The sequence below is a fragment of the Vespula pensylvanica genome, chromosome 6 (assembly GCF_014466175.1).
Source record: "Vespula pensylvanica isolate Volc-1 chromosome 6, ASM1446617v1, whole genome shotgun sequence".
NCBI classification, from domain to species: Eukaryota; Metazoa; Arthropoda; class Insecta; order Hymenoptera; family Vespidae; genus Vespula; species Vespula pensylvanica.
In genome coordinates this window covers 4,541,099-4,564,428 of record NC_057690.1, presented here as the reverse complement: position 1 = coordinate 4,564,428, position 23,330 = coordinate 4,541,099, and the positions used below count along the sequence as shown (strand labels likewise).

The window sequence follows — 23,330 nt, the reverse complement described above, 5'->3', positions numbered from 1 at the left end:
TTCGAACTCTGCTGGATCAATCGATGTGTTCGAACCGATGCCGAAGTTATCGAGAGAGAAAAAAAATCGATTAGAACAAATATTCCATGCATTCGTAAATATAATATGTATTATATACATCGTATATACTACGGCTACCGGTTCGTAACTCTTTTTATCCCTTGTTCGATGATAAAAAAACCAAATTTTTTTCGATCGTCTACCGATGTAATGAGTTACATTTTTATCGCACAATCGCAGTTCTCTCTTACCGCTCAACAACCTCCGTGCGGTTAATTAATTATCGATTTTCGTACGGATTACTTTATTTATAGTTTATCGAATCTCTCTCTTTCTTTCTCTCTCTCTCTCTCTCTCTCTCTCTCTCTCTCTCCTTATGATCCGGTCTAATTTCAGACTATATATTCTTTATTGCGATAAAGTCCAACTCATTACCGCGCGGAGGTACGATCGTATATCGGTTTGAGCAATTACTGACAATTTACTCAGTTATCGTAATTGTGTCCGTCTTTTCAACGCGGTCTGGATGACCGGCATATCTTTATTTATTTTTTCTTTCCTTTTTTTTTAAGAGAATCATTATCTCGCTTACTGCGTGTAATTAGTATCCGTTTCCGTTTGGAGAAAAAAAAAAAAAGAGGAAAAATCTTCTATGTACGATGGTCGGTCTATAATTTAAATATTTAACGCAATCTCTTCGAATAATAGAAAAATCAAATGTTTTCTCAAATGTATGAATCAATTTTTAAAAGTGTATCAGTCGATAAATAAAATCGTGCATGGCATAAATTTACTAATTGTATCCTGAATAACCCCACTTCTCCTTTGTTTGTTAGTCAATAAAATTCTAAACACGATCTCATTTTTACCAATAAATCAAATAACACGACGGAACTGAGACGTTCGTTCAACGATTTTTTCTCATTGTTTATATAAAAAAGAAATTTATATGTTGTATCAGAAACGTGTATTTCTTAAATCAAAAAATCAAGTTATGTTTAATACATAATAATTGATAATTTTGATGTACGGAGGAAGTGTAAGAACGCACACGGTTGAAAGAGAAGAAAAGAGAAAAAATAAAACAAGATGGAGGACGGACGGGCAAGCGGACACAAGCGGTCGACTAGCGGTGGGGCGGAGTGAAGGAGGGTGCGTAAGTACGGGAGAGATTGTGAACGGCGCTTAAAGCGCGCCTCACTCTTCGTCGCGCGGTTCCCCGCCAACGATGGCGTATTTTACAAAGTCCGTGGGGTGCTTCCGGTAAGCCCCGTAGCCAGCGGCACTTTCTCGGCTCCTTCGCGGCGCTATCGGTCGCACGGCAGGGGCGAACACAGTGGCGGCTTCGGAGGCGATAAGGTCCACGGTCCATCCCCACCCCTAAAGCGCGCCGTTACACCTCGGCCTGTGCCTCTCTTTTCATGGTAAGAGAAAGAGAAAGAGAGAAAAAGATATATATAGAGGGAGGGAGAGAGAGAGAGAGAGAGAGAGAGTGAGACGGAGAGGGGATAGCACGGACCAGAGGAAACAACGACAGCGACGATGCCGGGGCAACATCGAAACAAGGGCGGAGGAGAAGTTGGAGGGGGAAGACATCACGGCGGACAAGGCCGCCATATTGAATCACTTCGGTTAATTTTTGCGCAGGGGAAGCAACGAGCGAGTGAACGAGCTACATAACTAGAAAGAGATAAAGAGAGTTGGAAAGAAGAATAATATACAAAAAGGATATAGTACGAGGGAGGAGTTTTCGTCTCGTAACCTTTACAAACGAAAACGGAAGTGCGTAAAGAAGGGAAAAAATCATCCAGTGGATTCTTCCTCGTGCTTACGGATCCCGTGCTGTGACGAAAAAGGACGATTTTCGTGTCTCCTATCTCGCGTTCTCTTACTATCCTTTTCCCTCTTTCTCTCTCTCTCTCTCTCTCTCTCTCTCTCTTCTCTCTCTCCCTCTCCTTCTCTCTCCCTCCCCTTCTCTCTCCCTCCCCTGTCCCTATTGCTCTATCTATCTCTTTCTATCCTTTTTCATTCGTGGTTGGAAGAAGCGCGCGTAAGAGAGCGCGTAAAGCGAGCAAGCAGCAGCAGCAACAGCAGCAGCAGCGGTGGCGGCGGCGACGACAGCGGCGTGGCGCTGCTTTGGCTGCCGTCCTCCGTTCATCCGTCCGTCTGTCCGTCGGTCAGTTCGTCCGTCAGCCTGTCGGTCTGTCGATCTTCTCTCTTTCTCACTTCTGGCAGTTAGGCGCGCCGCGCGGCGCGACGCGATGAACGACCTAGCAATGCGCGAGCACGCACGGAAGAGATTCACGCGCGGAAATTCTATGTGCACGACGTTCACGACGAGGACGACGACGACGATCGCTGGACGATGAAGTGTATTTTGTGTATTATATTTTTGTGATGTATATATAATATACATACATATACATATATATATATATATATCTTGACTAGAGACGAAACGATCGTATATACCGAACGCGCTCGTATGTGTGTGTACATGTGTGTGTATGTGTATATTTCTTCGCTCTGTCCACTGCTTTAGAGAAGAGAACGTGTACGTGGATGTGTAGTTACGTACATGTGTCGTGCAACGTGTAAGAAAGATACTATATATTAACGAACGGTGGATCATTGTGTCCGCTGTATCATCGGCGTCGTCTCTTAAAAACAAACGAATATACAGATCACAGTGCGATACGATGGTTTAATATTTCTTTTACGAAGAGGAGAAATTAGAAGAAAATTGTGAGTGAAACAACACCGACCGACCGATCGACCGCCAGCCCAGTCCCTTGCCTTAATTGTTCGTCGTCTACCTGTTCCCTTACGTCCTTTCTATAAATCGATTTACACATACTCCTTTTTCTCTTTTTCTTTCTCTCTCTCTTTTCTCTCTCGTTCTCTCTTCCTCTCCCTCTTTCCCTATATCTACGTACGTCTAAGGGATTATCCAGAGCAAGGACGAGACTGATCGAGAAGAAATTTTCAGGTATGTAGTCATATTATTATTCTTAAATTTTTCATTTCTGTATGTTAGTAGCTTACTGTTTCTTACTCATTGTATTAGTTTTGAGTCAATAGGACTAGGTAGAACGAATTTTCAGGTAAAATTTTGACTCAGGTACATTTTATACCTGGAGCTAAATCTTTTTGCATTTCATACTTTTACATTTCTATTATTACTCTTACAACTAACTCTACTACTCCTGCCGCAATACTATTACTATTACTACTACTATTATTATTATTACTATTACACTACTACTACTACTACTACTACTACTACTACTACTACTACTACTACTACTACTACTACTACCAGGAACGCTGAAAAAAGTGGTCCTGACAAGAAATACTCGTTATGTATACACACACGGAACGGTCGAGATGGCGAGCAGCGTTACTCTCGAAAATGGAGTAGATTCGACGATTGTTTTAAGTTAACCAAACGCGCAAGGCCGATCTCGTGGTCAAGAGCCACGCGTTATACGAGTCCTCTCTCTCTCTCTTTCTCTCTCTCTCTCTCTCAATGCCTCCCTCTCCTTCATCCTATCTGTTTCTCTCTATATATCTCTTTTTAATCTATATGAAAATTTTCTTTTCTTTTTCGTAAAGAAAAGAAAGATCGAAAAATTCGATAGAACTTCATCCTTCATGCGGTCTAGGATCGTCCTTGAATCCTTGGACTCTTTGGAAGTTTCTTTCCCCTTCCCTCGTTATTCTCTCACGCAGCCTACGGTCGACGTACGATCGTAAAATGTCCGCGATACTCCGCATCGATATCACCGGACAGACTCGCCAATTCTCCTTACATATATGTGTATATATATATATATGTATATATATATATGTATATATATATGAGTATATTCTCTTTCGATCTTCGATGTCCCCTTTTCTACCTTAACGTTGCATGCTTTCGAAACTTTCGCTTTCGAAATCGATGCCGATTGGAAGATCGTTTTTTCTCTTTAGGTTAGGTGGAAAAACGAAATAAGATAGGGTCATTAGCTGCGTTACTCTGTTCGTAGATTTCGGAAATGTTGAAAATCGAATTTTTTCAATATCAAAGTAATCGTTCGAAGCGGCTAACTTCGTTTCGAGGGGAATTGTTACGAAATCTAAGAAAAATATCGGCCATCGGTCCACTGACATAGCAGAGAAAGAGAAAGAGAGGGAGAGAGAGAGAGAGAGAGAGAGAGAGAGAGACAGAGATAGATATGAGTCGTCGTCGTCTCGAGCGAATTGGGAAGCGTGTTACGGTTTTGGACAAAGGTCACGTGACATGTAAGCCGAGAGAAGCGGGAGATCCAAAAGATAACCGAAGATCTATCTCCGACACAAAAGTTACGAATAACGAGGACTACGATTACGGCTAAGGCTAAGGATCGACAATGACAACGACGACGACGATGACGATAAAAACAAAACAATACACGGACAAGAAGATTGAATACTATCGAGATTCATTTAAATGTCGGGCTTTCCTCGACTGGCGAGATACGACGCTCGTTTCTACGCGCGCACCTTCGGGCTCGAAAGAAAGGCGGAAGAAGAGAAATAGATGTCGCGAACAGAGGTCGCGCTTTTCGTCGCGACCGAGGTGAAATCGTGAGAAGGGAGAAGGAGGGAGAGACAGAAGAAGAGTGAGGGGGAGACAGAGGTAGAGGGAGGGAGGGAGAGAGAGAGAGAGAGAGAGATGCGTGAACGGATAGCAAATTCGTTGGAAAACCGTTGCACACTCCTCTCTTCTCTGCGCGCTCGTCCTCGTAACGTTGCTGGTGCTCTCTCGCAAGCTAGCAGTGGGGAAGGCCCAGGCGAAAAATCGATTTCCCGTAGGGCAGAAGGGCATCCGAGTAGGCGGCAGGGAAGGGGCAGGCAAGGACGAGGGCAGGGGAAAGGTACACTGAGACGAAATTCGGGAAAATCCGCAGAGAAGAGTGGGAGTCGGGAGTAGGAGAAGTAGTAGAGTAGTACGATGAGGACGTGGTGGCGAAGGAGAGGGGTCGAGAGTGGTGGAAGGTGTTGCGGCGAGGGGTAGAGAGAGAAAGAGAGAGAAAGAGAGAGACAAACAGACAGAGACAAATATATTACTTTCCAGTGCGATTCCGGTGCCACTACCACTATAGGATGTCGACGAGCACGCGTGTGTGTGGGTGAGTAGCCGAGTCTCGTTTGTGGTAAGGGGTAGACGGTGTGTGTTTAGACGGGGTGGGAGGAGAAATAATTAATGTGCGAGCGTACCTCTCTCCCCTCGGGGTACTACGATGAGGAGGAGGAAGAGGAGGTGGAGGTGGAGGTGGAGGTGGAGGCAACCCCTCTCCCCTTCCACGTTCTTATACCGCTACGCTTAGAGCTGCCATTGTGCGGAGACGCCGCTTTCGAAGCATCGAATTCGATTCTTCTCGATCGCGATTCGTAAGGTATACCCGCGAGGGACGAACGAATCTAAACGGTGCGAGAGAGAGAGAGAGAGAGAGAAAGAGAGTGTGTGAGTGAGTGAGAGAGAGAGAGATAGAGAGAGAGAGAGAGAGAAAGAAAGAAAGGAAGAGAGACAGAAAGAGAGCGGCATAAACGCGCGCGCGCTTATCTACTTCTTGTCGAACAGAACCCGGGACACGTCGCGCATCGATATCTTCTTCGAAGGAATCGCGTTGTGCGACACCATGTATACTATCGCTTAGCTCTTCACCGACGAGAAAACTACGAAGGTTAGGTTAGAATTCTACATCTGCGAATACACATCTCTCTTTCCTCTCTCTCTCTCTCTCTCTCTCTCTCTCTCTCTCTCTTTCTTTCTCACTCTTTCCTTTTCTTGTGTGCTAACTCAGCGGTTTGCTTCGCTTTCCACATTTCAATTTAGTCGTCCTACTCTTCGTCTTCCTTTTTATCATGATATTTTCGTCTCTTGCAAGATCGTGTCAACGGTGTGCGTTATCTCTTCGCGTATAATTTTCTTACATTTGGAAGTTTATTCGTGCGTAAATAATGAGAGATTTACGAAAATTTGTGTTTTACCGAATACATATGATTATAACCAATGTTACTCGTATAATTATTCCCATTTTCCTTCCTATTGCCCGAATAACCACGAACGTCAATCGTGTATTAGAAGATTACGTGTATCAGTCAATTTACGTAATTGCTCGCCACTTGTTTCTTACCATACCACGAAAATATTCGTTTTAACTATAATGTCGTTAATTTGCGCACGCGCGTCTATTACTAATAAATATACTTTTTGCAGATTCCCAGTGGTCGAAGGAATGGAAACCATGGAGTTGGATGGTGATGCTGTAGTTGATCTGAGCGTAAGGTAAACAAACTTCCATTAGAACTTCTATACATAGTTAAGAAAAATTAGTAATCGATAAGAAGATTTATGTCGTTGATGGTTTTCGTTATAGAAGCTTGTAGTAGGAATAGAATACACGGTAGACTTGTAAGATCTTTTATAAAACTATTACTTGTATTTCAGCAGCAGTGGCAGGAGGAATTCCCCATCTATAAATACTAATTCAGGTGATGCAGGAGTGCCCTTGGATCTTGGAGTTCATTTCTCCACAAGTTCTAATTTAGAAAGTAATATGCCAGAAGCTCGTAACATTCAAAATGCAGCAAGAGGCATATTGGCTCCAAAATCGGGAGACGATCGGAGGACTCGTCGTAATCTTAGACCAAGAATTGAAAGAAGTTACGCGGAGAGTCCTGACGAGCCTAGAATAAATGGATATCTAAATGGAAATACATCGGATAGCGATGAAGGTTAGGTCTAATTTTATCTCTCATTTTATTTTTATTCAGGTCTACGGTCAGGTAACAATATTAAGAGGTTCTTTTAATAGGTCGAATTACAAATAATATTTCTTCAAACACAGCTGATATGCCACCATTGCTTCCAATCAAAGAACTATCTTCAGATGAATTGGCTGAACGCGAAAGGACATTGAGAAAACTGAAGGAGGAGCTACGATCTGAGGAAATGAAATTGGTACTGCTAAAAAAGCTGAGACAGTCTCAACAATTAAAAGAGAATATTGCGGCAGTTCCCAAAGTTCCCAGCAAATTGCCACCACCAGTAACAGTACAACCAACACCTCATGGGTAAAACTCTACTGCAATGTTTCCTTCCAAGAATATGGTTTTATATATTGCCATGTTAAATTGGGATAACGATGGATTACAGGCATAGAACAGGGAAAGCACCACCGCCATTACTGAGAGGGCAACCGGCACCAAGTAGAAGTAGTAGTCTTCACGCGCCACCACCTGGAATGTTATTACCACCTACAACTGGACGTAGTTCTACTTCAAGTACTGGAATGCCTCCTAATATGGTAATACCTCAACCACCGCATCCTCGGAGTAGACCACCTAGTGCAACGCCGAGTGTGCCAACTTATCATGCTCCGGCTGATAGAACTGAACGCTCCACAAAAGATCCTACCCCTACACCAGCGCATCAAGTAAGTAAAATGTTTATCGTCATAATTTATCACAAGGATATTATGTATAAATTGATATCTTAATGTGAAACTAATGGCAATTCGAATATCTTATGTCTATCGTGTAAATAATTTATCAAATTTTACGTCATGTGAAAGCATCGAACGATTGAAAAAAATTGCCATTGGTTTATGCGTCTATAGTTATATACAAATGATATTTTCGTATAAATAACAATAAAATTATTATAAATTCAAAGCTGCTTGTTGGATCTCAAGAAAATAAAACCACAGCATCTTTAAATACGCCCGTAATTTCGGAACAGGTATATCCATTGTCTGACCTATACTCGCTGTATGATCAGATTGACTTTTTGCAACTCTTATACAATTTCTACCTGTCCTCCTTTCTGCTCTTATGCTGTATGTGTGTTCTTTTTTTTCTGCTTATTGATCTTCATTTTAATTCTATGATGTTTTTAACAAAAGCTTTTATATATATCAGCCTGAAAATTATAGCTACGTACAATTCTATGATACTGCATCATTAATATGTTATCACAATAAAATATGAATGCTATTGGATTTTGTACTATGTTTAGAGCTAATAATGTGTTATGAATATATAGGATAGATCCAGAGAGGATAATCAAACTCCCGCACAGCGGCAGGCTGCTGCTAAGTTGGCTTTAAGAAAACAACTGGAGAAAACTCTTTTGCAAATACCACCACCGAAACCTCCACCACCGGAAATGCATTTTGTACCGAATCCTTCGAACACAGAGTTTATTTATCTGGTTGGCTTGGAGCATGTGGTTGATTTTATTACGAAAGAACCTGCTATACCCCCTCCTCCTGAGCCGTTTGAATGTACACAGTGTAAAACAGACTTTACGCCTGTTTGGAAGTGGGAAAAACCAGTAGGTAGTGGCAAAAAAGAAGGTCCACGTGGACAGCATGCCACGTTCCAACGACCTCCAGCAGGTCGAGATCCTAGAGTCATCTGTGAACATTGTGTTACGTCCAATGTTAAGAAAGCTCTCAAAGCAGAACATACAAATCGGTGAGTATTCTTTTTACGCTTGTCGATACTTGCAACTTTGTCATAAAAAGAAAAAAAAAAAAAAAAAGAAAAGAAAAAATTACAATAAAATCTCCTATCGCTCTTTACAGATTAAAGACTGCTTTTGTAAAAGCTCTACAGCAAGAGCAAGAAATCGAACAAAGGCTTGCTCAAGCAGCGTGTCCAAGTCCAGATCCACCAGCTCCAAAAGTAGTCCCGAAAGCGGCTACTCCTACAAGAAGAATAGCGACACCTCCTGCTCCTCCTCCTCAGGTGCCGCCGGCACCTACGCTTACGCCAACACCACCTGCGCCCAAACTGCAGGAACACCCGTTAGTTAAACTGGCTGAAAGTGGAAAGTTTAGCCCTCATCATGCGGCTACTGCAGCTGCTTTACAACAGCAATTGTTAAGAGGTAAAGAAGTTTCATCTTCAAATTTTCATTCTATAGGAATGTGTCATTATCGATTCTATTCTTTTACAATTTGATTTATTCCCTTAGAACTGGCAAAGAATCCCGTAGCAGGCTTACCGCATCAGCCTCTTCCTGCACACATGATGCCTCCGTTTACTTCGATATTATACCCGTATCAGCTCGCAATGGCACAGGCTACTGGAGGTAAAGGCCTCGTTGAATTGCAACGGCAAGCAGCGGATCTTCAACGTCAGTACCTGCTCGATATGATTCCATCGCAAGCATCACAAGCACAGGGCAACCAAGCTCCACCAAGAGCTCATCCGCATAATTGGAAAACGTAACCGGACGCATTTAAAGAACGAACGATAAATACAAGTAAATAATTACAATATACGGAATATCGAAGTAATTGAGGAACAGTTTCATGGAAAAGTTTCATGATCATTAACAGAGACGATATATCGCAAAATGTCATACCGTTGTGATTTGGACTACCGATACGTTATTGGTACATCGCTCATTAAATGATCAGTTTGGGAAAGATACAATCCAAGACGTATGTAAAACGATTACGAGGAACTCTTCGTGTAATGAATTCACGACTTTTATTTCTGATCATTGAATGATTGTAATGGTTTGACTTGTTTCAACGTTCGTAAGTGTGGACAATGAAACCTTGATGATCAATTGGAGAGCAGCAGTACGTTTTAAACATTAACACTACAAGCAGTGTTTCCTTTTGATATTACCCTGCATCGATATTGAATATTTTACGGGACAAGCAGATTAAGATGGATCTTATGTACGTAATGTGCATAAGGTATACGATATCTGAATAAAGTGAAGATAAGGAAAAAAAAAAAATGAACATTTGTAAGGCACTAAGAGACAGTAATAAGTGGTATATGGAAATATCGATGCATCGATTAAAAAGTAATAATCGGCGTTTATAGATGTGGAAAATGTTCGCGTTGCGAAAAACTAAAGTTGAAGGGAAGAATCTTTCTAGGCTCTTATAGTTAAGCCGATCTTGGCCGTTGGATCGAATAAATCATTATCCAGCGGCGGTACCTGTACTCTGTGTATATCTTTATTTTCTTCAACTGTGAGTATTTTTAAGGTGAATATAATGCATGTGTGAGATAGAGATAGATAGAGATAGAAAGAGAGAAAGAGAAAGAGAGCAAGTGAACGTCAGAGAAAAAGAGAGGGAGAGAGTGAATTATAATTATAATTATAAATAATAATCTTTGCAAGGAAACGTGTGAAAGAATAAGCGAATGTATGAGCGATAAGAAAAATTCTTTTTGCCGATACGTGGCAGAGTATGTGCACACACATCGACATGTTTTTCATAGAATGACGCCAGTGTCATTCGCGCACAAATCGAATAGGAATTTCCATGTATGACAAATCGGCTAAAATGTTTTTTCTGTAATGAGAGGTACATCAAGGCGACATTGTGACTCGATAAAATTTTTCTATAAATATACTACGACTAAACGAATTCGATTGAGATGAAAGAATGTACTGATGAAGAGTAAGATTTTCACAGCACTATTGATTTGATGTGCCACAATTCATGTAAAGAATATTAAAAGTAATCAACAGGACGTGTGCATTAATTGCAATTTTTCGAAGCGTTAAAACGCGAGATAAAAGAAAAAATAAGATCCGAATTTTTACTATCCTCTAAAAAAAAAAGAAAAAAAAAAAAAGAAAAAAAAAAGAAAAAAAAAGTTTGCACATAACAGTTAAACCCTCTGGCACTCATCCCGAGCAATACTATTAATTATTATCACCTTCGCTAATAGCCTAATTTCTATGACTCTGGCTAACAAATCTCGGTCATACATTTCTGAATCAATAAATAAATAGTACTATACTGTAGTCTTGATATTTCTCGGTATTATGATACAAGTTAATAAACTAAAATAGCATAATCATCTCTCTTTGTATTACGTGATAGGTTTTGAGCTCGTACTGATATACATGTACACCGTAATAAGTCTACGATCGCATAATAGATCAAGATCTGTGTTTTTTGTGTAAGAGAATCGAAAGAATATGTCGTTGTCAACCTGCACTGTCGCCAGTGGTACTACTGCTGCCACCTTTCTACCATCGATAAAAGTTCTTTCAAATCAGCGTCGCAAAAAGAGGAGAAAGGGAGAACACGGTTTATATTTTATATATACACGCAGCCAAAAATATACTTTTAATGCTGCGTATTTACTATTCTATCAATTAATATTAAATGATTTGTAAATTTATCATTTCTTTCTTCCTTTTTTTTTGTCCTTTTTCTTTTCTTTTTTTTTCTTTTTCTTTTTTTTTTTTTTTAACGATTGATTAGAGAAAACTAAAGTTTTATCCAACATGCGAACGATGATTTACCGTTCAGTTCTCGCGTTCTCCCATTCCCCGCGAGAGCATTATTTTTTAATAATAGAAATGTTTTTAATTAAATGCGTGATCCTTAAATAATAAGACGATTTCGATGTAATTTAAAAAGATTCATTGATAACAAATATGTACTATGATTACTAGGATGCAATTAGGATCTTATTCTATACTAATCACTTCATTCTTTTTTCGTTTTTTTTTTTTTATGTTTTTCATTTGACTATTTTTTTTTTTGTTTCGTTTTTCTTTCTTTTGGAAGAAAGAATCACTTCTTGCTTTTCCGTTGTTTTCTTTTTTCCTTTCCTTCTAGTCTGCATTTTTGGCTCTACGTGGTGGTGCTGTTAGAAAATAAGCACTTGAAAGCGCAGAGAAATCTTTGTATTCGACAAATGTGATGGTCTTAACACCAAAAGAAAAAAAAAAAAAAGAAAGAACAACAGAAAAAGAAACGAAATATTGTAAATCGGCGCTGAGTTAAAATAATGTGCAAACGTAGAACATATGCTAATTGCATTGGTAGCATACGATGGCGGCCAAAACGAACGTACGGTATCGCAGGATTAGAATTTTAATGTATTCTTCAAAAGCGCTATACAATCGAAAGCTTCATGGGAGAAAGGGGAAGAGGAGGGAGGGGGATGCAGACTTAAAACCAAAAAAAAAAAAGAAAATAATCGGATTATAAAATATAAAGCTCTCGAAAACAAAACTACGTCGGCCCGTTATCGAGATTGCGTTACGATACGATGAACGTACGGAATCTTTTGAGAAACGACACGACGTTGAAAAAAAAAAAAAAAGTAAAGAAAAAGGGAAAAAAAATGGAAAGAAAGAAAAAACTTGTCCAGTCTAAATTCGTATTTCGGTCTCTAAATGAAATGTAGGCGTATAAAACGCAGATGAAGGACTCTGCCCCCATAAACTTATATAATTAGTGATTACGGATTACTGAATAGTCTGAAAATAACACGAATAAAGCTTGTCAATGATTGTACCTAAGAGTAATTGATATATTCATTTATATTATATGTATACATATACATATACATACCATACACACACACGTACACGTTAAAGAATATCTCAAAAAAAAAAAAAAAGAAAGAAAGAAAGAAAGAAAAAAATTACCGATAAAAGTGAAAATCGCTTGGCTCAAAAGTAATTAATCTTTTCGTCTCTGATCATAAAATAAGACTGTTTAACTATAGTTTACAAATTGACATTGTTCGCGGTTTAGTTTAACGAAATATATTTTAAGACCATGACGATTTATAGTTAGAGACGGGTAAAGATTTCTTGTAAGTTTTTACTAACGCAGTTCGCGCGTATATGTATATATATATATATATATATATATATATATATATATAACATAGTTAACGATTGAAATATATTGTGTACTTAATAGCCGAACACAATACTCTCTCGATGCTTAAATCCAAAATCCCGCATATTTAAAATACATTTGTATTTCTCTCTATTCGAAACTTTTATCGGTGAAGAATTTACGATACTATATAATGTCTCCTGTTTGCAAGCAGACGCATCAGACAAACTCGTAAAATCATTTTGTTTTCTTCACTATTATTATCGTATTATTTCCTTAAGTTTACTATCCAAAGAAATTTATTTCCAACACCACGAATAAGATGATAAAATCTATTTTATTAAGAATTTTATTTTCAAAATTTACATATACATATATTTTACGACTCTATAGTTATAGCCATTTTTAAAACATAGCCTTACTCCAGACACCTTCCATTACGATAATTCGACTACTTTTCTAGCGAAAATTTTCTCAAATGAGCAGGCAGGACCTGTTTAACCAGGTTTACGAACGTATATAACTATGTTACGTGTATATATAACGGGTGTTTCATTTTAAACGGTATGGTAAAATATCTACTATATTCTATGGGTTTTATAGAGAAATGTTTTAAATAAAATTAGTTGAATTTTGAGGAGAGAATTGATAATATTTATTGCATTTATCTCATAAGGGATGGTGTTGTCAAGATATGCAACTCGTAAAAATTTTTTTAAATCGATATTTTAAGTCCAACAAAAATTATAGCGAATATCAATAAAAACCCAACGAACACTTGACAACTGTTGCAATAATGCAATCAATTTTTTTTTTATTTGTTTATTCATTTATTTATTTTTGCTTATATATTTTTCAAGTTATAATCATACTTTTCAACAGTCATAAAAAAATCTTATCGTTATATATTTATTAAACTTGAAGGTGTCATAACTCGATGAAATATTGATAGAAAGATGCATTATAGGTAAATTATTCCTTTGAAATTTTATTAATATTCTCAACAATTTTTGTTAGTTTTAAAACATCGATTTCTGCAATAAATATTACATTTTCTCTTCGAAACTACTCGATAACTTTTGTCTGAAACATTTCTTTATAAAATCAATAAGATCGAAAATATTTGACGATATCGTTTAAAATTAGATACCTGGTATATATATATATGTATATATGCATATATATATATATATACTTAGAAACCTGATGTAAATAGACTTGATTATGCAATGCTCGATGATCAAAGTATACTATACTATCTTTCTTTTATAAATTTAATCGCTTAATATTCGTTATAATTTAACGAAATTGTAAAAGTACATATCGAGTATTTATTTATTCTCATTATAAATACGATGACGATGACAAATGCGATTCGTTATAAAATTATAATCTAAAAAACATAGATAGAGAGAAAAAAAGAGAAAAAGAGAAAGAGAGAGAAAGAGGAAAAAAGAGATAAATATGATCGGTCTTTACGTTAATTTCTTTTGGTTCATCTGATTCGTACACTTTTTAAAGTGCTTAGAACAAAATGGATAGAGAGTGGGATGATCGCACGTTCTACAGGCAGCTGCAAGATGTGAACAGCATCTTAGACTCTCACGACAACATGATGCCCACAAATCGGGACCTGCTGCGGCACAATTGTGACAGTAACAATCCCCTGAAGAAAAAAAAATATATATATATATATATATACATACATATATATTCTAATGGTACACAGTTTAGCATAAAAAGTTATTAGATATTTTTTTTTTTTAATTCAAAAGATAAATTTGCAAATTTCTCCTTTGACAAAAAAAGTAATATAAAGAATATCTAATAGAAACTGTTTTTACAAAATATTTTTCGATGATGATTCTATGACGATGTCTTTATTAAAATTTTTACAAATGACGCGAATTCATTTTCGGAGACACTTTTGTCAATTTCAAGCTCTGAACTTTTTACGCATGCGTTTTTATCAAAACGATATAAAAAGAAAAAATATTTCACGTTTACATACACCGATACAAATTCTTCGTTCGATTCTTAAATTCGATTAAAACTATATCCGAGCTTTGTTAATCCTAAACGGATGGTAACATATGGGAGATTTATACGTAGATTTGCATGAAAGAAAAGGGACCATTAAAAAAAGCAACAAAAAAAAAGAAAGAAAAAAAAAAAGAGGTAAAAATTGTCTCACATGTCACGTATACCGCACGTGGAATTTTTCGCCGATTTGCGAAACTGGTCTTGAATCTACATAGATAGTCAACTTGCGTTCTCTCTCATTTGTATATGTATGTATGTATATATATATACACACACACACATATACATATATTACATGTACACGTACATGTAATTTATACGTATACACAGATGAAATTAAATAATACAATGATTCGATCAGTAAAGTGTCGTCTGACGTTTCTTTGTTCTCTTGTACAGAATCCGCGCAATTTCTCTGTTGAATTTATTCAGAAGAATAATTTATTTAAAACTAGTGGGCAGATATAGAGAGAGAAAGAAAGAAAGAAAGAGAATGCTTGAGAATGTGATAACCGCTTGCATTTATAATACGATACGCCTCTAACGTGAAATATACTTTGAATATGGTTACCTATATCGATGGGCGTTGTCCGAATGCTTCAAGTTCTCTTATATGTATACGTACATATATATACACATATGTATACACATATACATATACATACATACTATATGTATGTATATACTAATTGAAATCGTGTTAACGATTAAGTAACAAGCGAAAAGTGTTGCGCGTCCATTTTATTCCCGCGCATCGACGTAAAATAAAACCAACACGTGAGAGGGAAAATTTGTTGAATGATAGAAAAAAGAAACGAGAACATCAATGAAAGAAGGAGTTACTATCGTTTTGTTATTTCTTTTTTTTTTTCGTTTATAAATAACTGTTAACCCGTAAGAAATTGTTTTTCTCATATACTCGTCTCACGTGTGTCATTGAGTTAAAACAGAAATACATAATACTTTATGGGAGTGGCTATTGTCCTTGACAATAGCTTTTGCATTGCAATGTAACGTCATTTCTTTACTTTTCTTTTACTTTTCTTTTCTTCGTCATAACCAAAGTTGGAAGGACATCCCATTGAATCGATTAGAATTGCTTTCGTTGAGTTTCATCGAGATAAGAAAATTATTATATATATATAAACATATACATCTATATATACAAATAGAGAGAGAGAGAGAGAGAGAGAAAGAGAGAGTTATTTATATTAATTAATTAATTTATTACCTTCCGGACAATCAACGGATCTACGAGCTTCCGCCCTTCTACACTCAAGACCTTCTTCACCTTTTGGACAAGAAGTCGAGGATTCCTCGATCGAATTCTCACCTAGCAAGGTATTGATCTAAAAACGATATACAGAGATTACAACAATTAATAATTTTCATTAATTGGAAATGTCGTCTCCGAAGATTAATTTTTCTTTTTTGTTTATTTTCATATCGATCGTTCGTGCATAGTACAGGGAAACTTTATATTACTTTAGAGAACTAGAGGTCAACGTTTCTAGTTTTACGTCTATGTCGCAAAAAACCAATTGACATTTTCCTACATATGGGACGTAAATACGTTCGACCACACACCGTCGTTTTTCCTATTACAGATTGCGGTTTTTTCTTCTCTCTTTTTCTTTTTTTTTTTTTTTTTTTTTTTTCCACGAATGCAATCGAGAAAAGGAGAGTCAGGCGTAATGATAATCAACGATCGATTAAACGAAAATAAAATCTTTTCTTAGTTTTTAACGATATAAAAAATACAAGAAAGAAAAAGAAAAAAGAAATACAAGAATTCGATCTTGTCAGTTTTTTTGAAAACAATTTCGATACGATCGATTACGATGATATTATCATCCTTTTCTGAGAATTCTTTCTATTGGAAAAAAGCGCGGGAAAAATATATTATGCATACATATGTTTTGAAATTAACGATAAGTTTTCTCGAATAGGGAAACGCATCGTACGTCGTGAAATCAAGATATTCTGCGCACTTTCTCGTACGTATGTACATACATATATACATATTTATATTTATATATATATATATACATATATATACATACATATATATATATGTATACACATATGCACACTAATGTGCAATATCTTTTCCTCTTACCCGTTTAAATGCTCCCGGCTTGGAAAACATCCTGACTAATTTTGCGAGCGCATCTTCGGTATGCGTTTGTTCTGTAACATCGGTTACGTTATCCGTGCACTGATAATGATTGATTAATGTAACAATAAATAGGCATACGAACGTGGCCCGCAACGACATATTGCAAAGTATAAAACTTAAGCTTCGGTACGGCACAAATTTAAATCGCGACTGAACAGGTGATTGAGAGAAGTGTCCTACTACTTTAGATATCTCTCTCTTTCTCTCTTTTTCTGTCTCTGTTTCTCTCTCTCTCTCTCTCTCTCTCTCTCAGTCGACAATTCACTTTTTGGTGGGGGATATACTGTCTCATATATGTACTTACATACATATGTGCGAATGGAGAAGACGTTCTTTCGCGTTCGTATAATTTCAAAGCGATTATCTAACTACGATTTCAAACAAGTACGAACATTTTTCATTTCATCGAAATTCGTAAAATCTAAGTAATAGTTACTTATTTTTTTACATACGTTTCTACGATTTCGTTAATGATTAATTATTATAATCGATGTCGAGCAGTAACGTTGAAAGATCGTTCCTGTTGCGTAAGAATTCGATCGGGAGAGAAAAAAAGAAAAAAAAAAAAAAAAGGAAAAGTCGCGATATTATTTGTAATACTATTTGTGATACTATTTCTACGAATTAAAAGAAGAGAGATAGAAAGTATTTACGTAGTATAAAAAATTTATTAATTAATTCTTCCTCGATTTTTCGCAGAATTAATTAATTAATTACTTAAGCAACGAATTTACGTTCTATCTGTGTATAGTTGAAAAAATTAAAGAAAAGAAAAATTGTTAAAGTTGATTAAAGTTATCACAAAAAAAAACATATATATATATATATATATAGATATAGATCTATAACGATCAATGACATCGCATTATTTAAAAACTGTTATTTATTATTGGGTCAGTATTTTAAACATTTTTGTTTAATTTTTAATTATTGTTATTTAAAGTGGTAAAAATTTAATGATCAATATTTATTATAAAATATTAGTATATAAATTATTAATATTACACTAATACAACCCGTTCACTTAATTATTCGTACTGATCATTTATTTTCCGATATACTTGATATTAAATTAATAAAAATACTGATCAAATAAATACAAGTAATATTTTAAAGTTTTGATAATATACATACGATTTCCTAAGAACGATACCATCAGCCATAACTTTTTCACTTTCCAACAAACGACGTATTAAAACGTCCTTCGACGACAATCATATCTCTGTCGTGTCTTCGCTTCTATTATGATGAAAAAATGTAGAATATACTTGATCACTTTGAATCATTTTATTTCGGATCAAGTAGAAATTGGCGCGAATGGAAGTTTACGATTAATAACCTTCAACGAGTGATCGAAAATAAAGGAAAGTGAAATCTATTTCGCCTATTCCGAGAAATGAAATAATCGAGTTTATCACGTTCTTTCTGTTACAGAAATAAATTAAAGTGTTAATGTTGAATTTTTTTTTTTTTTTTTTTTATATGTTGAATAAGACGTAAAGCGAACGAAGCACGTTTGTTATAACGCGTCCGATGACGAGTTTACATTCGTAGAGACCGGTCGGCAACATGTCGGCGGTAGCCGAAAGCGTAACACCAACCAATCATCTTTAAGGTGATTAATAACAATCGCATAAATGACATCGGACAATGACGCGTTTCAAAATTCAAAGGATGAAGTTTTTTATATTTTTGTCGATCTTTCTACTCGGTCAAATCGCGGTGTGCAGTGGAACCTTTCGAGAAAGAAGTGTCGGGCGTGAAGGCTCCGTAGCGAAAAGTGTCATAAACGGTGAAGTTTTGTCCTCGTCTATAGAAAAAAAGCAGCATAATGAAGCACCCTCTTCGTCATTGCTATCGTCTTCTTCGTCACTGACGAAAGTCATCGATGACGGGAATATGGGCGGCAATGAAAAGCCGCCGAACAACATAACCTCCAAATCGTTCGTCGAAGTTTCGAATGGAACGATACAGACAACGACGTTAGCGTCAAAAGAGGTTGGTTCTGTCTAGCTCGTTATAAGTACAATATTACGAATAATATGACTATTTTTGCATAGCACATAACAGATGGTCATCTAACGTCCTTGAATTCTGGAGCTCTCCTACGTGGCTTTTGCGTCTTTATAGGATTGAGCATTTTGGTCATGGCCTATATCGTGTTCCGTAGCTTTAGGTACGCTGTCAGAATTTTATCATTACTTTGGTGGTTATGTTTCTATTATAACTAATCGAGTCTAAGGACTTTACAGGTTCAGTAAAACACGGGCACAGATGATTCGAAAGTACGGTATTCTTGCTCATAGGCAAGACGTTGAAATGCGACCATTACCGTTAGAAGAAGAAGATGACGAAGATACTACTGTTTTTGATGCCAGCAATGTTTTAACTAATAATGCTCAACATCAAAACTTGTGAGAATGTTTCTGTTAGGAACATGACATTTTCTAAGCTTTTATGTATGGTACGTTAACAATACGCCTCTTCGATAGTTTGTTAAATCGAACTATTCTTTTCATTAATGGCATTTGTACAAAACAAGAGAAACAAAATACTTCATAGTTATCTCTTTATTTAACAGCATCGTGATATTGCTATCAAAAACACAATATATTCGTGCGTATTGGCTACATTGCTATATTGCATTAATTGTATCATTATCGACAAAATGTTCTTTATCTTTGCAATGCAAATATATATATATAATACTATCAAATTTGTGGCACCCACTGTTCGTGTATTAATAAAAAATATCGGGTTGCCTAATCTACTACTACACAAAGTAAACTATGTTGTTATAATTAAAATTAAACAAATACAGATTATCTCTATTTTATTTAATGCTAAACATTTAATAAAAATTATGTATAAAATTGTACAATTTATATATATTCAAATTTCATAAAAACCCATTTTCTACGGCGTGAACAATTACATCTGCTAAACGTAATCTTTTCCACTGTGTTTCTAAATTGCCTATTATCCATACATCATCTATATTCACTTCTTCATCTCCTTTTATTATTGTATCCAAGTCAAATGCTTGTGAGTTATCTAACATAGTAAATGGCATAGCTTCTAGTACAAAAACTACTCCATAGAAAAAATTTTCTTTTACCTGAAATGAAATTACATATAACATATGTTATATTTCCACAAAAATATTATGTAATCGGTAATAACTTACTTCCTTCATAAATGTCTCCCATGAATACAATTTTTCTGCATTTGAGCCAAGTGAATTAATTACACTAGTTAATTTATTGTGATAAATTTTCAACATTTCGTTAAATCGTTCTCTGAGAGCTTTGTCTGTACAAGAATAAATAAAGAATGCTAAATCAAGAATTGGACTAACACAACGTGCCAATTGAAAATCAAGCAAGAGTGCTTCCTTTTTATCTCCCTTGACATCGCGCACTAAAACATTTGGAGCCCAAGAATCTCCTTGATTTACAACTGATGTTGGGGTATTTGGAGAATCACATATTTTATAACACATTTTAACAAGTGAACCCAATTTGTAAGAAGTAAAACGTTTTAGTGCTTCGCTGTTAGGATATTCAGTAGCTAATGCATGTGTTGCTATTCCTACTAATCGTTTCTAAGAAAATAATTAGAATTTATATATAAATAAAATAAGTGAAATTTGTATTCAAACATAATAGTTTTACTTACATGAAATCTTTCATACCAATCCCAATATTTAGGACTAAAATATGTTTCCTCTAAATGTGTTACCATCTCATCAAATTCTTCTTTATTCTGATCTTTGTAAGCAAAAGAAATTGCATGGAAAGTAGCAAAAGCTTCCAGAATAACAGTACACTGTTCCATATCTACACAGTTTTGACGAGTTATAGGACCATATCCTAAGTTGCAAACATTTTCCAAAATTAAATAGTCATTTTCACCGTCAACAAGAGATTTCAAATGACGCGGAACACATAGAATATTAGCTTGATTTTTGCTTTTGAGAAACTGTTCAAACTTTGGTATTATCTAAGAAATAAATTTTAAATCATATTTGTTAATAAATCGAAATACTATTTGTTATAAAAAATATTAAATATAATTACCTTAGTATAAAATGCCACCTCGTTTCTAAAGAAAATTATACTTCTATAAGTTTTTCTTCTACCTAAATTTTGAGGTAGTGATTTTATCACAATATCAATTTGTACAGGTTTACCATTAGCAAGGCCATTCAGTTTAACTTTGTTAACAACCGTTAAATAGCTATCACCTTTGGCACTTGCATCACCAAAATCCCAATCCGTTAGTTTTACATCAGTTTCATTACATTCTGCTGCAAGTATACTTTCTAATGTCTCTTCAGTAAGTTTTGCACTTATATCATGTAGATTCACTTTGTTGCTCATTATTAGATTTTTTCCAAGATCAAGTAGAAATTATTAAATCTTTGTCTGATTCATGAAAAAGCTTATATACCTTTGGACGTTTATTTTTCTGAAGAATGTGTAACTGTTTAAAAAAAAGATTTATTATCTTTTTTATTTGAAGAATTTCATCATCAGCATATTCTGCTTACTATGTTTTTTTGACTTGCATGGTAATAAAAGAATAAAAATTTACGAGAAGAGTATTATAAATCGGAATTTCTTTATTTAATTATAAAATGAAAAAATCAATTATATAATACAAACTTTAATTCCAAAAAAGACCTATTTCCTGTTGAATGCCATAAATTATTTTTCTTTTTAACTCAATTTTATGTTCAAGTTCGCAATTATTTTTTTATTTATTTAAACTTATTTCTTATGATTATTATTTCGCATGCTTGACAACCGTTCTCAACATATATTCATGACGCATGCGAAAATTGTTCGAGATATAAAAACCGTGAGTTGAGAATCACTGGCAGGAAGCATTTTTTGTCACAAATGAAATGCAAAAGAATATCGAGCATTGTTGCAAGAATTGAACATAAAATAAATGCATGCTCTATATGAGAACACAGTATTTTGTTTGTACATTCGTAAAACTGACAATTACATATAATTATTTTAACAATGATAAAAAAAAAAAAAAAGAAAAGAAAAAAGAAACGTATAGACTCATTTCTAAGGATAATGTGAAACAAAACAAAAATGAATAAAAAGAAATTACTTACACTACGAATTGTAGAAAAGTTACAGTTCATAGAATAATAATTTTTACAAAGTCTGAAGAAGGTACATTCTTCCGTAAGGAAAGCAATTTCTTTACTGAATAAATGGGACAACTCTCAACCCATTTAACGAAATACGTCCCTCCTCAATCTATCGTGTCTCATGTGGCGTTTTCTGATTGGTCTTGATATCGTCGATTGAACTTGTATTTTTTCTCTTCTTGCAAATTTTTCTCCTCTCATTTTATATAACAAAAGAATTGGTGGCCATAGTTATATATCGATTACCAATTTTATCTATAGGACGATATTTTTTCTCTTTCATTTTCTTTTTCTTTTTTTTTTTTTTTTGTAATTTAACAATTTCAATCGTTTTTAAATAACAAAGATAGATTGTAAACAGAAACAAATCCTTGATTATTTATTAAAACATTAAAACAATTTGTATCTTGTGACGTTTTCTTATCAGCATTATTAGCTATCACGTTCTTATCTTCATTTCATTAGTATGATATAAGAACTTTTTAATACTTCGTAAAAGAAGAGAATAAATCTTGTGATCTTATCGTACTGTAAATACTTTCATTTCAGTATTTTATTTTGATTCACACATAATTCGCCGTTCCTTCTTGAGAAATAAATCTCGAATCGACTTACGACCTAATTTTATACGATTAACCTTATACGACAAACCTCTTAAAATAATTTAATTATGACAAATTTATTATTATTATAATCATAATTTTGATGGTACATCTTTTTTTTTTAGAAACGTTTCATCGAATATCGAAGAAAACTAAATTCCTATTCTTTTATCACAATAATATAAAACAAATAAATTAAATCAATTCGAATTAGATATTATATCATCGTAGATAAAGCAGATGTCGTTTCTATCTTCGAATATTTATATGTTGTTATATGTGTGTATCACATATATATTCTGCCGTACCGTGCATCGATACGAAACATTTTTCGCAAGTAAGTAAGTAACTAAAACGTTCTTCGAAACTCGATGACCAGCAATGGCCATTTCTAAGATCGTCAGTTTTTTCGGGAGGGTATAAAAATACGATCCATAATTTATTACGTTTGTTAAGAGGAACCAGTAGTCGTAAAACCAGTTCTTACGAAGAGAGAGAGAGAGAGTGAGAGGGAAAGATAGTTCTTCGGCGTTCGTTGCGCCCTCTAGAATATATTTCTCAAGGCGTGCACTACGCCTGCGCATTAAACATACGGCAAGCGCCGTAGAGGCTATGACGTATGAGAAACGAAAGAAGGTGAGAAGCAAAGGGAGCCTTACCCAGAGCAACTAGCC

The 23,330-nt window shown here is 35.4% G+C and overlaps 4 protein-coding genes across 14 annotated transcripts; 2 read left to right on the top strand and 2 right to left on the bottom strand.

The window, feature by feature from the left end:
• Positions 1-1,047: 1,047 nt before the first annotated feature.
• Positions 1,048-10,816, top strand: LOC122630126 (transcriptional repressor p66-beta-like). Of its 10 annotated transcripts, none has more exons than XM_043814268.1 (10): positions 1,054-2,989; positions 5,102-5,156; positions 6,248-6,316; positions 6,479-6,765; positions 6,846-7,104; positions 7,187-7,466; positions 7,706-7,771; positions 8,075-8,508; positions 8,619-8,923; positions 9,011-10,816. In XM_043814268.1, exons 2-10 carry the CDS (start codon positions 5,131-5,133, stop codon positions 9,265-9,267), a joined length of 1,983 nt encoding a protein of 660 aa, XP_043670203.1. In that variant the 5' UTR covers positions 1,054-2,989; positions 5,102-5,130; the 3' UTR covers positions 9,268-10,816. The 10 variants fall into 10 exon arrangements, with proteins under 10 accessions (XP_043670212.1, XP_043670203.1, XP_043670204.1 ...); XM_043814269.1 differs by having other exon boundaries at positions 1,070-2,989; positions 6,482-6,765; XM_043814278.1 differs by having other exon boundaries at positions 1,073-2,989; positions 6,879-7,104.
• Positions 10,817-12,977: 2,161 nt separating this feature from the next.
• Positions 12,978-17,077, bottom strand: LOC122630140. Its single transcript, XM_043814320.1, has 3 exons — positions 16,822-17,077; positions 15,934-16,051; positions 12,978-14,325 (listed from the first exon to the last, which is right to left on the bottom strand). Exons 1-3 carry the CDS (start codon positions 16,978-16,980, stop codon positions 14,135-14,137), a joined length of 468 nt encoding a protein of 155 aa, XP_043670255.1. The 5' UTR covers positions 16,981-17,077; the 3' UTR covers positions 12,978-14,134.
• A 1,328-nt stretch (positions 17,078-18,405) lies between these two features.
• LOC122630139 lies at positions 18,406-19,759 on the top strand. 2 transcript variants are annotated; one of them, XM_043814319.1, is made up of 4 exons: positions 18,406-18,879; positions 18,942-19,057; positions 19,134-19,345; positions 19,463-19,759. In XM_043814319.1, exons 1-3 carry the CDS (start codon positions 18,532-18,534, stop codon positions 19,297-19,299), a joined length of 630 nt encoding a protein of 209 aa, XP_043670254.1. In that variant the 5' UTR covers positions 18,406-18,531; the 3' UTR covers positions 19,300-19,345; positions 19,463-19,759. The 2 variants fall into 2 exon arrangements, with proteins under 2 accessions (XP_043670254.1, XP_043670253.1); XM_043814318.1 differs by having other exon boundaries at positions 18,408-18,879; positions 19,134-19,759.
• On the bottom strand, positions 19,437-22,264 carry LOC122630133. Its single transcript, XM_043814286.1, has 5 exons — positions 22,016-22,264; positions 20,961-21,366; positions 20,560-20,883; positions 20,069-20,485; positions 19,437-19,999 (listed from the first exon to the last, which is right to left on the bottom strand). The coding sequence occupies exons 2-5, from the start codon at positions 21,261-21,263 to the stop codon at positions 19,781-19,783; spliced, it is 1,263 nt and encodes a 420-aa protein (XP_043670221.1). The 5' UTR covers positions 21,264-21,366; positions 22,016-22,264; the 3' UTR covers positions 19,437-19,780.
• Between the last annotated feature and the right edge of the window lie 1,066 nt (positions 22,265-23,330).

Coding starts and splice junctions, on each gene's coding strand:
- LOC122630139 (XM_043814319.1), top strand. CDS start 18,532: ATGACGCGTTTCAAAATTCAAAGGATGAAGTTTTTTATATTTTTGTCG. Junction 18,880..18,941: donor CGACGTTAGCGTCAAAAGAG/GTTGGTTCTGTC, acceptor ATTTTTGCATAG/CACATAACAGATGGTCATCT. Junction 19,058..19,133: donor ATCGTGTTCCGTAGCTTTAG/GTACGCTGTCAG, acceptor AGGACTTTACAG/GTTCAGTAAAACACGGGCAC.
- LOC122630126 (XM_043814268.1), top strand. CDS start 5,131: ATGTCGACGAGCACGCGTGTGTGTGG. Junction 7,105..7,186: donor GTACAACCAACACCTCATGG/GTAAAACTCTAC, acceptor GATGGATTACAG/GCATAGAACAGGGAAAGCAC. Junction 8,924..9,010: donor ACAACAGCAATTGTTAAGAG/GTAAAGAAGTTT, acceptor TTATTCCCTTAG/AACTGGCAAAGAATCCCGTA.
- LOC122630133 (XM_043814286.1), bottom strand. CDS start 21,263: ATGAGCAACAAAGTGAATCTACATGATATAAGTGCAAAACTTACTGAA. Junction 20,884..20,960: donor AGGTGGCATTTTATACTAAG/GTAATTATATTT, acceptor TTTATTTCTTAG/ATAATACCAAAGTTTGAACA. Junction 20,486..20,559: donor ATTGGTATGAAAGATTTCAT/GTAAGTAAAACT, acceptor TTATTTTCTTAG/AAACGATTAGTAGGAATAGC.
- LOC122630140 (XM_043814320.1), bottom strand. CDS start 16,980: ATGTCGTTGCGGGCCACGTTCGTATGCCTATTTATTGTTACATTAATC. Junction 16,052..16,821: donor AGCCGGGAGCATTTAAACGG/GTAAGAGGAAAA, acceptor TATCGTTTTTAG/ATCAATACCTTGCTAGGTGA. Junction 14,326..15,933: donor ATCCGTTGATTGTCCGGAAG/GTAATAAATTAA, acceptor TTTTTTCTTCAG/GGGATTGTTACTGTCACAAT.